The sequence below is a fragment of the Orcinus orca genome, chromosome 5, assembly GCF_937001465.1.
Source record: "Orcinus orca chromosome 5, mOrcOrc1.1, whole genome shotgun sequence".
Classification (NCBI taxonomy): Eukaryota; Metazoa; Chordata; class Mammalia; order Artiodactyla; family Delphinidae; genus Orcinus; species Orcinus orca.
In genome coordinates this window covers 145,643,657-145,658,226 of record NC_064563.1, presented here as the reverse complement: position 1 = coordinate 145,658,226, position 14,570 = coordinate 145,643,657, and the positions used below count along the sequence as shown (strand labels likewise).

General features: G+C 56.8%; 1 protein-coding gene across 1 annotated transcript in view; it reads right to left on the bottom strand.

Annotated features, from left to right (window-relative positions):
• UMODL1 (uromodulin like 1) overlaps positions 1 to 14,570 on the bottom strand; it is a 63,303-nt gene that overhangs the window by 22,635 nt on the left and 26,098 nt on the right. Inside the window, exons 9-14 of the mRNA XM_033418366.2 lie at positions 13,439 to 13,658; positions 8,017 to 8,154; positions 6,325 to 6,918; positions 4,992 to 5,249; positions 3,312 to 3,424; positions 572 to 785 (exon numbers count right to left, since the gene is read on the bottom strand). Coding sequence (XP_033274257.1) covers positions 572 to 785; positions 3,312 to 3,424; positions 4,992 to 5,249; positions 6,325 to 6,918; positions 8,017 to 8,154; positions 13,439 to 13,658 — 1,537 coding nt within the window. The remainder of the gene's footprint in view (positions 1 to 571; positions 786 to 3,311; positions 3,425 to 4,991; positions 5,250 to 6,324; positions 6,919 to 8,016; positions 8,155 to 13,438; positions 13,659 to 14,570) is intronic.

Genomic DNA, 14,570 nt, shown 5'->3' with positions numbered 1-14,570 from the left:
CCTACACGTCAGGAGCGGGCCCTCACCAAGATCAGCTGGCACCTTGGTCTTTGGACTCCCAGCCTCTAGAACTGTGAGAAAATAACTGTCTGTTGTTTCCATCCGTGGTATTTTGTTACAACTCCAGCTGACTAATACAATATGAGAAGAGACTCTAAATTGCCTTTTCTCCCGGCTTTTCTTTTCAATTATTTTTCCTAGGATTTTCCACAGTTTCCTTGGAAACTGTGCTTGGGAGGAAATCTGCCAGCAGAGAGGGACCTGTCTGCCCTCAGCCCATGGAAGAGCAGCAAAGGAGGGAGGGGCAGGATGCAGCCTGCAGAAAGGAGGCGGCATCCCCGGGAATCTTTGCAGGTTCCCCCGAAGATTTTTCAACCCTTAAACCTTTTAAAAAAAAAAAAAAAACATAGGAGCAATAAGAGAGATGAGGGTCCTATCTGTTTCGCATTTTCATCTAATGCAGGGAAGCCGTCAAGAGGAGGCGCATCTTTCAGAAACAAAGCCAGTGGCTAGGATTTCACTGCCTCTCCCTTGCAGAGCAAGCCTCCACCGGGGTCCAGCCTCTGCCTACCCACTATGAAGGGGTCACCTCCGACCACCTCCAGCAGAGAGGCATTCTGAAAGGCGGCCAGGAACGTGGCAGACACCTCCCGGACATCCACGTCTGCGATGACCAGCAAGTTGAACTCCACCACGACGCTGCCGCTGGAGATGCGGGTCACTTCCACCTGCACCCCACCTGTGTCCAGGTGCTGAAGCATGGAGGCTGGCAAGGAATTCCGCACCTTTAGAGAAACAGGTCTGGTGAGAAGAACCGCGTGCCGAGAGAGGAAACGGGGTCCTCGTCCTCTCCTCTGGGGATCGCAGCCAGCAGCAGCGCTGGCCTTGGGAAAGATGTCAAGGCCGCAGGTGAGTTCTGCCCAGTCCCCAGGCCCAGCACGAATGCCGGTGGGGCCTGAGACACGGAGCCCTGTCCCCCAACCAGAGCCAGCCGGTCAACGTGGGGCTAAGTGCCAAAGCCCCACCCTATGGGGCTTGTAACTTGGTAGGGGGCTCATAGCGGCATTTAGCATCTGCTGCTCTTAGCTCAGAGCCCCGGAGGACAGGGCTGAGCAACTGGTCCTAGGGAGGGACACCACCTCTCCGACTCCACTTTTTCCGCGACAGTGCTTGTGGCCTTCATACTGCGGAACATTTCCCCTTCCTTTCTTCCTGCTGCCTTTCCGAAAACTGCTTCCCCGTGGGCATCCTAGTGAGACAGGTAGTTCCTGCCTCTAAAAGCCTTGTTCATTATTCCATCAATCTGGACAGAATCCTACATCACGCACCATATTATTCCATTCTAGCCCATCATGGCCAAAATGCCCAGAAAGGTACCCAATCTTGTAATGAGCCTTAAATTGTGCGTGTAATGCAAATGTGCTATGGAAGAGCCCACCTCCGCGGTTTGCCCTCACAGAGAAAACCTGGTCTGCATCCGAACTGCATGAGGTTCAAGGAACAGGCTCGTGGATTCCCAGCCTTGGGACAGCCAGTGTGAGCAAGTCTGTTGTTACCCATCAGAGGGTGCAGACGCCCCGGAGACCCCAGAGCCGCCTGCAGTCACATGGCTGCCACCTTTATCATTGGAAGAGTTGGTCTTCTCTCTCTCTGTCTCTCTTTCTCTCTGGGATTTCCAGAGAGGGATCTGCCAGAGTCTTGGATTAAAATCACTTTTATCTGCATCTCAAGCCAGTCTCAAAGAGAAGTTCCAGGCCCCTTGCTAGGAGCTGACAAACAACAAAGTGACACATTAACCCACAACCTCCCAAAACGTGTCCTAATGTCCTACGTAGGTGTTAAATTGCATAATTATTTGCTATCCTGAAACTCTAGACAGACAAAAACTGTCCCCCTAAATAGGCAGAAGATGAAAAGTTTTAAAAAGGAGAGATTAATCAAGGAACCTGGGGTAGCAGTGAAGCTGCCTCGTGTGACCACCAGAGCTATGTGAACTGATTTCAGTGATTGTTGTTTAATATGATGTGTAACTATCATTTAACCTAAGGAAGATTTGATATACATATGAATGAAATCATCAACAGCTCTTGAATCCACACACTGGGCCAGAAGCTGGGGACCTCAGAATAAATCAAGCAGGACCCCAGATCTAGAGGAGTCCCAGTATGACAGTTCCTGGAGGCAGCATGACTTTTATCGGGAACGCTGATGGGATTGAACGGAATCACCAAACAGCGCGGCCACCAGCATTGCTAAGGCGCCACCGTGTTATGACTCCACCAATAGGTGGCGCTGCCGAGCTCTCTCTAGTCTGTGTCTTAAACCCCCAGAACAAGGAAAAGCTAAACTGTATGAGACGTCCTCGATGCAAACAAGATCATGACAAGTGCATTCTCTATCCATCAAAGGGTAATCTAACCACCAGCAAAAAGAATATTGAGATTGCTCCTCTAACTAAATTGTAACAATATACCATCCCAAAGAATGCCAGTGGGTTGGCGGAGGGCACTGCAAGGGAGAGTAGGAAAAGGAATTTTTTAAAGGTCGGATCATAGTGGCATTATTCACAATAGCCCAAAAGTGGAAGTAACCCAAGTGTTCATCAATGGATCATGGATAAAGAGAATGTGGTCTGTCCATACAGTGGAATACGATCCAGCCATAAGAAGGAATGAAGTTCTGATGTTGGTACAACATGGATGAACCTTGAGGACATTATACTCAGTGAAGTAAGCCAGACCCAGAAATCACATATTGTAGGATGCCACCTCTACGAAATACCCAGAACAGGCAAATCCACAGAGACAGGAAGCACACATCTGGTTCCGGGGGCAGAGAGACGGGCCGATGATGAGCTAACGGGTTTCTTTCTGAGAGGATGAAAACTTTCTGGAATTAGCTGGCGGTGACGGTTGCACAATTCTGCAAATACAGTCTAAACCACTGAATCGTGCACTTTCAAAGCGTGAGTTTTGCGGTATGTGAAATCGATCTCAATTTTTAAATTGTTTTCTTTTTGAGGCCGGGGGAGGCTTTCTGCTCTACGGGGTCCCGCGTCAATAAAGAAGTTTCACTGAACAGGAAACAATGTGACGTAAGGATGCAGCAGAGGAAAAGGCATGTCTCCCACCTGCTGATGTGTCTGCTTAATGGCAGATCCAGGACACAAGGCATCACACCAGAGCTGGAAGTCCCAGCTTCCTTCAGAAGCGAGAAGTCTGTGGCACCTGCAGGTCTGGGTCTCGTTTGGCTGCCACCACCTCCCTCCTTCACATCCCAAGAGAAAATAAGGACCGATTCCACCAACTCACCATCCGAAAGAACAGCTCTAGGAAGGCCTGGTACTCCTTGCTGCTTGCGTTGCGGAAGGATTCTAAGTACTTGACGTTCACTATTCTGACTTTTCCACTGAGCTTCTGGGCCGCTGCAGGATGGAGAATAAACACGTTTGCAGGGGTATCAGGTAGCAGAGTATCATCTTATCTTAATAAGAGTATTTTTACGTTGGCCAGGAAGAACATCGAACTGAGGCTGATTTGCACTCTGTAGAGAAGGAACAGCACCTGGTACGCACAGACGCAGCCTCCAGCTCCAGAGGACGACGGGACAGAGGCTGGGCGCAGAGGGAGACCCTGCCGGGGGCCGCGGAACCAGCTGAGCCCCTGCGTCTCTCTCCTGCCTGCCTGCGGAGAGGATGGCGACAACTGGAGGGTGTGGCCTGACCTAAAAGCCATCAGGAGCACGAAGGTGCACAGGTGAGAGCAGAGGTGGACCCATCTCAGGCCGGGGTCACACAGACGCGCGGGCCACTCCTCCCTCCAAGCACGGGTGAGACCTCCAGATGGCAGATGTACGCGACAGCCCAGCACCAGCTCTCCTCCGGGGCCGCCCTGCCTGACCGTCCGGCCAGCAGCGACCTCCACTTCTCCAGCTGGCCGTGAACTTGCACTCGCCTTCCTCACCCACATCTCCTCTCTAGTTTCCCAGTTCACAGCTAACTCGTATTTTCAAGCATATAAAAAGAAGTTCTAAACGTTTATGACTTAGGCATCCCCCAGTGGGTCACCTTAGGCGTCTCCCAAGGGACGTGCACCCCATCTCGAAGACCACTGTTATCAACTCTTAGACAGTTGCCCAAGATGTGAGGACTAATCTGCAACATCAGGTCTGCCCTTGGCTGTTCAGGTAAGCTGGACATTCAAGAAGATATGTGGATGACAAATGCTAATGAGGAGAAGAGGAATTTTTTTTTTTTTTTTTGCAGTACGCGGGCCTCTCACTGTTGTGGTCTCTCCTGTTGCGGAGCACAGGCTCCGGACGCGCAGGCTCAGCGGCCGTGGCTCACGGGCCCAGCCGCTCCGCAGCATGTGGGATCTTCCCGGACCGGGGCACGAACCCGAGTCCCCTGCATCGGCAGGCGGACTCTCAACCACTGCGCCACCAGGGTAGCCCAAGAGAAAAGGAGTTTTATCTGAATATATAACTATCGACAAGGCTCAGCTCCACCTTACGCTTCACTTGCTCAATTCTACTCCCCTCCCTTTTACTCTGCGGGTCCCAGGCTCAGTGGGCGGGGAGGGGGGCACTCACAGATCTGTCCATCATCATCCTTCCTGAAAGCCAAGTCCAGGTCTGTTAGGAGTGAGGATGGTCACAGGAAATGGATAGACCAGCACTGCACCCATTTCCCTGCCATGTACCCACGAGGACCCAGATGGGCGAGCGTCTGCAGCCTCTGCAGAGTCTGGAGCGCTTTGCAAAGCAGCCTCTTTGTCTACCACCTGTCCCTGAAGTAAGCCCCCTCCTGTGTGGCCTTTGAACACCAGCTGAGTCTGAAGTGAGCCAGACATTCCTATACTGAGAGGAAAACGGAATCCCTGCATCCACAAGTTCACACAGCTGTTTTAAACCTTAAGCCACCAAAAGTCCTTTTCATGCCTTTTCTCATCCCTTTAAGAGCCAGTGGCAAACGCATCTCTGAAGCCTGTTACCTGTCCTCACTTTCAGGGGGGCTCTGGAACTTTCTTTTCCACATACTTTGGCCACGATCTCCACCAGGTACAAAACACCAGGCTCTAGGCCAGACAGTGTCAGGCTTGCGTTCTGGCTCTCCAGGTGCACAGTGGGGGTCCGCGCAGAAATCAGGGTGAGCTGGAAAGTGGGGCGCGGGGTGAGATCCGCCACCCATGCCACGTGAAAGCCCGTGCTGGTCACATTGGAGACGGTGACCCTTCCGATGGGCGTGGGAGCTGAGAAGTGGAATATAAGTTCCCTGATTAAAATCAGTCCAACGTTCCCAGGAGACAGGAAGGAGAACCGAACCCCCCCCCCCCCGCCACGGGGACATGAGAGTCCTCAGGGGAGGCCAGCCCAGGGGAGTCAAGTCCCCCAGCTTCCACCTACACATGTGGATGCAGAGTCCCTGGACAGCCCCTGAGCCCTGGGCTCCCAGGGACGGCACCCCTGCCCCTTAGGTTTGCTCTGTGCCCACCCCTGAGGTCCCGGGACCTCTGGAAACAAAGTTTTCTTGAGCAGGTTCTGGGCAGCTCCTCCAGAGCGGCTGCCCCCCTCGACCCCTGGGCGGACTCCCCAAAAATCAGCCTGGTGGGCCTTGCTGGCTACAGACCATTCCTACAGGGGACTTGGGTGATGTATGTGGGCTGAAGAGTTTAGTTCTGGATCTAGCCCTGTGCAGCAGAGGAAATGCATCAACGGAGCTGCTTGTAACAGTTGGATGCAATCCAGGGCCAGGCTAGCTCCGTGAGCTCACACGGGGATGCCAAGGCCACCTCCCTCCTTGGGAAGCGCAGGGCCAGGCCCGTTCCCTGCACAGAGGGGCTGCCTGTCTCCTGGGGGATCACCCAGGGGTCTTGGTGATGGCTCAAGCCTCTACAAGTGATGGGTAATGTGGAACTGCCGGGGGTCAGTACGGCTGGGAGGGTACACAGCTGCTGGGGGAGCTGCAGCAGGCTTGGGGATGCAGAACTTCTGGGGAGGAACAGAAAGGTTGGGGGCCCAACCCCGCAGGGGGGATGCGCCCCGTGCTCAGTGCACTTAAAGCAACACATGCCCAGCTTCCTGCTCCAGCTATTGGCAATCGGGAGGCTTAGGAAGGGGGAGGACCGGGCTGGAGGGAAAGCGGGGAGACCAAGTTCTCACCCTTACTAGACCGGAAGCCGACCGCCAGGGGACAGAGCTGCACGGCACTGGGTTGGTCTCACCCAGTGCTACTGGACTGCCCTGGACTGGACGACTGCGTGAGCCTTTGCTGAAGGCTCCCGCAGCTCCCCATGGCCCCTGGGACGCACCCTTCCTGCCACTCACCGCAGGCTGGGGTCTTCAGAGATGCAGGCGTGGTGGCCGAGGGCAGGTCTGGGGAGCCGGAGGGTCCAGGGTCTGAGTTTTGTGGCCACGCGGGGTCCAGAGGTACTGGCGGCGTGTCCCTCATGGGGAGGCTGGTGTGCCACTCAACGTGGTCCATGGGGCGCTGGGTAGGAGCGGGCCGGAAGAGCGGCTCCGTGGTGGAGCTTGGGGGCAGCCATCCTGGGGAGGCTGGTAGGCTGTCCACGGCCCCAAGAGGGGAGCTGTGGGTGGGCCCCGGAGCCCGGGAGGAGAAGGTGCCAGCCACCCTGCTGGCCGCCCACTGGCTGGTGCCCAGGCCTGGGGCCACGCTGGGCTCCCCCTCCACGGCTGGCCCAGTGCTGTTCCTGCCATGACCGAGCGCGCCGCTGACCCCTCTCCTGGGCGGGAGCCCTGGGGTCAAGGCCTGGCCTGCTGCAGTGGTGCTCCGCGGGTATCCAGGGCTGGGGGACAAGGCGGGGCTCTCCAGGCCGAGGGCTGTTGTTTCTGTACCGGGACCTGGGGCTGTTTCGCCTGTCACCGGAGATGGTGCACCACCGGTGGGGCTCACCACGTCACCTGCCGAGACACATCCTCTCTCAGACGGGGCGTCTGGTCTACTCTGGTCAAGAGCCCCCCCCCAGGTGACTTTAAGAGGGAGCACAGGCTATCCCCACGGGTGGTTAAGAATGTTTGACATGGCCCTTGTTTGTGGTCTCCCAAGAGCTCTCGCGGAAGGCCATGGAGCCTCTCCATTTGATCAGTGAGGATGCCGTGACCCTGAGATTAGGGGGTCCACCTGGGAGGCTGCAGAACCAGGACATAAGTGCGAGGCTTGGCTCTTGCTGGCCTCAGATGGACCGTGGATCCACGGGCCTTTGGAAATTGGGATAATTTCCCCCAAATGTGGGCTCAGTGTGGGGCTAGGTTCTGGTCACTCTTATCAGCTCGCTGGGCGACACAGGTATAAGAAAAAGGATGGGAGAAGAGAAGCTGTGTGGGTCTTAGGAAGTGGGACACTATACACAATAGTTAAGGACTAGAGGCTTTCTCCCAGGGAACCATTCTCTGCTGCTTCTTCCAGCCAGAAAGCCTTTGCAGGGATGGCAAACAGGTAGCTGAGCACCTATGCTGCCCACCCTGTGTCCAGAGCAGACATTGCTAGTCGATCACAGCATTTTAAGTCTGTATGTGACCTCCTCCGGCTTCTGAGCTCAGCACGCCAGGTGGCCCTAACAAACTGATCGGAACTTGCCCCCAGAAACGTTGGGGCAGAGACACGCCAAGAATGGGGCTCAGAGACCCCACATCAAGGCCTTCTCCATGCTCACCGGGGCTCCTACACCATCTTGGGGTCCAGTCCACCCAGGGAGGGACCCCTGCCCCCAGGGGTTTCATCATGACTTTCTCTGACCCTTTCATTCATAAAAATAATTTAAAATCATACTTTAAAACTGCACTGGTATGAAGACTAGATTCGTAATTGATATTTACTGTTATTAGATTCTTTTTTTCTTTTGATATTAAAAGCAATTAAATCATTCTCATGGGCCCCTAACAGTATGGTGGGCCCCAGGCACCGTGCCCACCCTGCTTGAGAAGAGCCAACCCTGCTCCACCCCAGGTCCTCAGGGAGGGGGCTCAGCCCAGAGCTGGGGGCTTGGGGATGGGGCGCACCATCACAGGCCCGGCCCGGTCTGGAGGGGTGGGCATCCCTGGCCGTCCGGCACCGGCAGGTGTACGAGCCCTCGAGGTTGATGCACTGGGCGGCCGGCGAGCAGTCGTGCTGCAGGCTGTCTGCGCACTCGTCCCAGTCTGTGGGCGGGGAAGAGACAGGACACGAGCGGGTGAGAAAACGGCCAGGGGCTGCTCAAGCAGAGCGCCATGGTGGCAACTTCCTGCTGACCAGAGTCTTTGCAGCGAACGACAAGGGGTGGAGCAGGGCGTCGGTGAAGCCCTCGGCATCCAGCACCCGGGGCTGGCGGTGGGGTTCCCTGCACAGAGCCCTCCCTGCAGCTCCTCTCTGGGCCAAGGCGACAAACCAAAAGCCCGCCCTTGCCCACCTCCAGCGCTGGCTGGCTGATCTGGGGGCAGAGGTTAGGGAACGTTGGGATTCCTGTGGAGGTATTAGCACCCACAGGTGTGAATATATTCCCCTCTTGTTTATTCTTTGTTCATAAGGTGCTTTCTCTTCCCTCTGACGAGCCAACATCCCCTCCTATTTAATGTCTCAAGAAAGAAACAGAAAAGTAACTGAGCCAGGAGGTGTCCAGTTAGTATAACATGAACTTTCCAAGACACAGATAGGACGGCTGTAAATACCTCCCCCGCGAGTCTGGGAAATGATTGTGAGAGACCCCAAAGCCCTGTGTCCCTGGGAAGCCCTGACCCTTCTGACCTGGGCAAGGAAGGTTCAGTGAGCCCCCAACCCTATAAATCCCCCCAAACCCTTCCCTGCCACAGTCCTTTCTCGGCCTCTGAACTTGAACTTATTTACAAAACAGAAATAGAGTCACAGACGTAGAAAACAATCTTATGGTTACTGGGGGGAAAGAGGGGAGGGATAAGTTGGGAGATTGGGATTGACATATACACACTACTGTATATAAAATAGATAACCAGTGAGGACCTACTGTACAGCACAGGGAACTCTACTCGATTCTCTGCAATGACCTGTATGGGAAAAGAATCTAATAAAAGAGTGGGTATATGTATATGTATAACTGACTCACTTTGCTGTACACCTGACACGAACACACCATTGTACCTCAACTCTACTCCAATAAAAAATAAACAAATAAAAATAAACCCTTAAGCAATCAGTACTCGAGCTGTATTTCAGGCTGGGAGGAGCCGGGGGTCGGGAAGCAGTCTTCCCACAGCTCTAGAAATCCATCCTTCAGCCCAGGTCCAGCTCTACGGGTCGCTGCCCGTCCCATCCCCGCCCAGGAGAGCAGGTGGCTCTTAACAGAGTTGCCTCTGCCAGCGGGGGAGGCTGGGTGCCTCGACGGGGTGAGGTTACCCTCGAGGGGTGGCTACCAGGCTTCCCGAGAGCTGCAGGCGGGGTCCCCGAGCCAGGCTCAGGGCACCAGCGAAGCCCGGACTTGGCTGGACTTCAAGTCAAGATGAGGCATGAGTCCAGTTTTGTGCAGAGAAAACCCCGCCACTGAGCGCTCAGAGGCCGGTTTCGTGGGTTTCAGTTTCGCTTCTTGTGATCTTTACAGAAGCAGCTCCCCGAGCCCAGCAGACTCATCAGCCGATGCAACAGTTACACCCTGACCCAGATCCCCCTGGAGCGCAGCCTGACCACCAGGTGGCTCGAAAGCGCCGGGGGCTTAAGGCCAGGGCTGGAGCCAGGCCCGCCGGGCAGCAGGGCCACAGGAGAGCGGAAGCCCCCGTGGAGACCTGAGCTCAAACCGCAGAGCCCTGGAAGCTATCTTGGGGAGGTGATTCCCCACCCCCTTCGCTCCGCCAGCACGTGGCTCAGGGGTAAGTCTGAGGAAGATGCAGACAACTCTGTTCTGTCTTGTATAGAAGCCCGAGGCCTGGCAGTTCCTGGGTTCAGAGAGGGAGGCGGGCCTGCGAGCCGTGAGAGCTGCCAGGCGGCCTTTGCGCCTCCTGGGCCGCCAGACGAGGATGTGGGCAAAAGCTGCTGGTGCAGGACCTGTCCTCTGCTCCTGCCAGCCCTGAAGCGGGGATGAGGACGTAGCCCACCTCCCGGAGGAGGCGGCAGCTGCGACAGAGCCAGGACTCCTGGCACATGTAAACCCCCAGGAATGAGGTGGGGAGGCCCGAGGACGAGCTCTCCCATCCCTGAAAAGGCAGGCTCCTCGGGAGGCCCCAAACTGTCTTTGGGGCCCAGGTGGCCTTCAGAAGTGAAGCCTGGCCAGAGTCCTCAGCCCTTCCTGGGGGCCAGATTCTCACTCAAGGAGGAAGGTAGTCACAGAGAACTGGGTTCTAACGGCGGCAGGAACAGAGGCTGGACCAAAGGCAGTGCCACCGAGTCTGGAGGAAGCAGGCCCACCCCCGCAGGCCAGGTAGACCGTGACAGGCCCGGGGCCAGGCTCCCCTGCTCGTCCTCCGTCACCCACCGCCCACAGAGGCCACAGGAAGGTCCACTGCGCCTATGATGCTGTCAGGGGTGCGCGGCCGACTGGAAGCTTAGGGGAGCGTGGCTAGGCCAGTCCTGAGATCACAGAGAGGGCGCTGCCCCCCAGTACTGAGGTGACCCCAGGGGAACCCCTCACACAGAACGGCACCGCCATCAGGCCTCATCTGGCTGGCGTCTGCACAGGGCACTAAGCACGAAGGGGCCACATAGATGCACGTGGAGGCCCAGGGGGTCGTCTGCACGTGGAGCAAATGAGCAGGACGGCCCTTCCTGAGCAGATTTTAAGGAAGGGGAGGGGCGAGGGTGGGACGGGATGGAAGTGGGGCGGGACGGAAGGACTGGTGAGGGCTCGGGGACCCTGCAGGACCTTCCGGGCCTGAGAACTCACCCGACATACGAAAGGGCATCCTAGGGAAGACTTAAACCGAAATGTCGGCGGCGCTGTCAGATGTGCGCCGGGCACCCCGCTGACCCCACACCTGCAGGGTCCCTTATTTACCCTCCGGGGGGATGGGTCAACCTTCCTGTCTCTCAGCTGAGCACACCGAGGCCCAGGAGGCGACGTGCCTTGTACAGGGACCCACGGTGAGGGAGTGTCAGAGCTGGGATTCCAGCCTGTCCCGTGAGGCCCCCTCCCACCAGGCAGTGTAAGCAGGGCCGGAGGCCCAGGTTGCTACTCAGCACTGAGCCTCCCCGCACGGGCACGGCCCCCCGGGAGGGAGACCAGGACGCGTGGCCACCCAGTGACCCGGGCGGGGTTGGTATGGGCCTCGGGGAGAAGATGAGGTCGTGACAACATGACCGCCACGCTGCTGGGACCTGTGGATTCACAGCAGCGAGAGCTCGCAGATAACCCGGGAAAACTCAGCAGTGCCAACACCATTTCTGTGGGGTCGCTGAGGAAGGAGCTTTCCGTGCTGCGGTTTGTTGAATTTTTGTGGAATCACAATGAGTGTGCTTCTCCAGTTCCCCGGCCGTGCCTGCGGGGCTGGGGGCTCTGGGACGGTGGGGAAGGCGGGGGACTTCGGTTCGGGCCTCCCCGGGTGAGGGTTGCGGCCCGGGGGCTGCCCCTCGGGCTCTGGATCAGGGGACTCTGTGCAGGGCAGAGCCATCTCGTCCACCAGGAAACAGCCGAGGCCTCCTCGTGGCCCTGGGAGACCCTCCCACCTTGGCCCTCAGCTCCGAAATGTTAAGCAAACAGCCTACCGTTTTTCAGGATGCTGCAAGGTGAGAGCCTGCTCGGGGCTCCCAACTTCCAAGGATACTTCCAGAACTTCGTGGTGGTGGGGGGGCTTCAGAATGATGAACCCTGGGATATTAGCAATGCAGGGCACCTCTTCTTCCTTTGTATGAGTTTGCTGAGGCTGCCATCACAGACTGTCCCAAGCTTTCAAGCTGGCTTAAAACAGAATTCATTCTCTCACAGTTCTAGACGCCAAAGTCTAAAATCAAGGTGTTGGCAGGGCTGGGCGCCCTCGGGCTTTCGGGGAGGGTCCTTCTTGCCTCTTCCGGCTTCTGGTGGCCCTTTGAGCTCCTCGGCCTGTGGCTGCGTCACCTCTGCCTGCATCTTCACGTGGTGTCCTCCACGGTCCCTGGGTCATCTCCTTTTCTGTCTCTTCTAAGGGCACTGTCATTGGACTTTGGGCCCACCCTGATTCAGAATGATTTCTGATCCTTCATTTCAACTGCAAAGACCCTTCTTCCAAATACGGTCACGTCTGAAGTTAGGTGTGTACTTATCTTTGGGGCCACCATTCAACCCACAGCATCACTTGACAAAGCTCTGGAATAACCTGAGCCCTGATGCCAGGGGATGAGGCTGGGAAGCATCTCGAGGTTAGGGCTGGATCTGCAGAAGACGGCTCAGATCTGTCTCAGGTGGGCCCTGGGGGTGCAGGCCGAGGGTCCACCCACAGGCTGCCCGGTGTCTGCCCAGCACTTATCCCCTGAACCCAGGCAGGCAGGCCCACCAGGTGCAGAGGGCCGCCGTCATCTCCATCCCCGAGGGGGTGAATGACAGAGGAAGGGATCCCAGCCTCAGCAGACAGGTGTTTCCCAGGCGTGACTTCAGGTGTGACACTCCCACGGCCCCTTCTCTGCATTCGTGGGCTGGGGGAGCTTGGGACAGCAAGCTGGCAGGCGACGGGGCTCAAAGGAGTTGACAGCGCTCACTCTGGGACCTGCTGCACTCGGGGGTGGTGCGTTCCATAGATTGAGCCCCAAACAGGCTCTTTGATGTAGAGACTGCAGTGCCCTCACCACACAACGGAACTTCATCCCTGCTTTGACAGCAAAACCTTCCTGACGTGACAGCTCGCTGTCTCTCTATGTCTGTCTCTCTCTGTCTCTCACTGCCCCCTCTGCATCCCCTGCATCTCTCCCTCTCTCTGTCTCTTGATGTCTCTGTCTCTGTCTTATCTCTGACTCTGTCTCTCCCTCTGTCCCCATCTCTCTCTCTCTCTCACTGCCCCCTGCCCCCAACCCCCTCTCCCCGCCTCTCTCCATCTCTGTTTCTCCATCTCTCCCCCCCTCTTCCCTAATCTGTGACTTCCTGTATCACCAAGTAAAATTACAAGCCTTTGGGCTAATGAAATAGATCTCCACGTTAACAAGGCGCACAGCAGCCAGGCCTGGCTGGGCCCCAACGCAGACACAGTAACTCCCGTCCCTGTGCCCTTTGTGGACCCTCCAGCCCGGTTCCACCCTGGGTTCTGGGGGCAGCTGAGAAACACCATCGAAGGGAATAAGCGTCCCTGAGCTCCGAGGGGTGCTTCTCCCGTCAGGAATTGGAGGTGTGGGACACAGGTGGGCTCACTGTTTCGGGGCGGCAGCCCCAGGCCCCAGTCCCCATGGAAGAACACGGAATACGGACTCAAATTTCATTTGCTTCATCTTTTGGAACAAAGTGAATGTTGATCAGGACTAACGCAGCCTGGACTTTGGAGGGCATCGGGGTGGCACACCCTGGGCACGGAGAGGAGGACCCACCTTGCACAAGCGTCTCCGACTGGTCCACCTGGAACACGGTGCTCGCCCACAGAGGCGGGAGCATGGGGGACAGTGTGGACACGCCCACCGGGAACTCGGGGTCCTGCACCGTCAGTCTGAGCCTCACCACCACGCTTCCGGCCCGGAGAGACACGACCTGCATCCTCAGCTTCCCTCTTCGGTACAAGTCAGAAAGCGCCGGCGGAAAGGAGGTTGCAACCTGGCCCAGAAGAGGCAACAGATGCTCAGAGGCAGCAGACTTTTCCATCAAAGCCTTCAAAACCAGTCAGCGGGGCCCCGGGTGTGACACGTGGACGGTGCACAGAATCCACGTGTCCTCCTCCTGACCAAGAGGGGGCGCCCAGCCACCCTCCTCGGGGAACAGCAGAGTTACCCCCTCCGGCTCACTGCAGCCCTGGGACAGGGGGCCGGGCCTGCTCCCTCTTGGTAAGGACTCAGAGACCATGACAGTCGGATCTCCATCCTGCAGCCCTAGATGCACGGCCCACTCTGGGTGCCCTGGAAACCGGTGCGAAGATAATGTGTGTGTGAGAGAGATGGCTGGATGGACTGATGGACGAAAGCAGCAATCCCGTGGCTCCTCAGAGCTGCCCCCCTCCCACTGGGCTGTATCCCCAGGAAACATAGGCACAGCCAGGTGATCAGGGGCACCTGTGCCCGAGCAAGGAGACCCAAGCCTCGCCCACATTCCTCCTACACCACTCCTGCACCCACAGGCGAATTACTGCCAGAAACAAGGGAGAATTCTTCAGGAAAGTTCAAAAACCAACTCCTCTCTGCAAGTGAACATTGAGAGGCGACCCTCCTTCCGTCCCTCCTATGTCCACACATTCTGCAAGTAGAAGCCTGGACTGCCCTCTTGTTTCAGAATATCTTTCCAAGACGTTTCTGTGATGAACAGCCTTGGGAGAGAGAGGATGGCCCCATCCAGAGCAGAACAGATCTGTTCACCGTCTGATGTGGTAAAGATAATGTATCTCCGGAGCAAGGTTTAGGCAGGTTTGCATGGGGGTCCTCAGCTGTGATGCAGACGCACTGCATGTGCGTCACCCACCGGGCTCCCTCTGCATCACCCCCGTGGGACTTGGGGGCCAGCAGGGGACCTGGCACC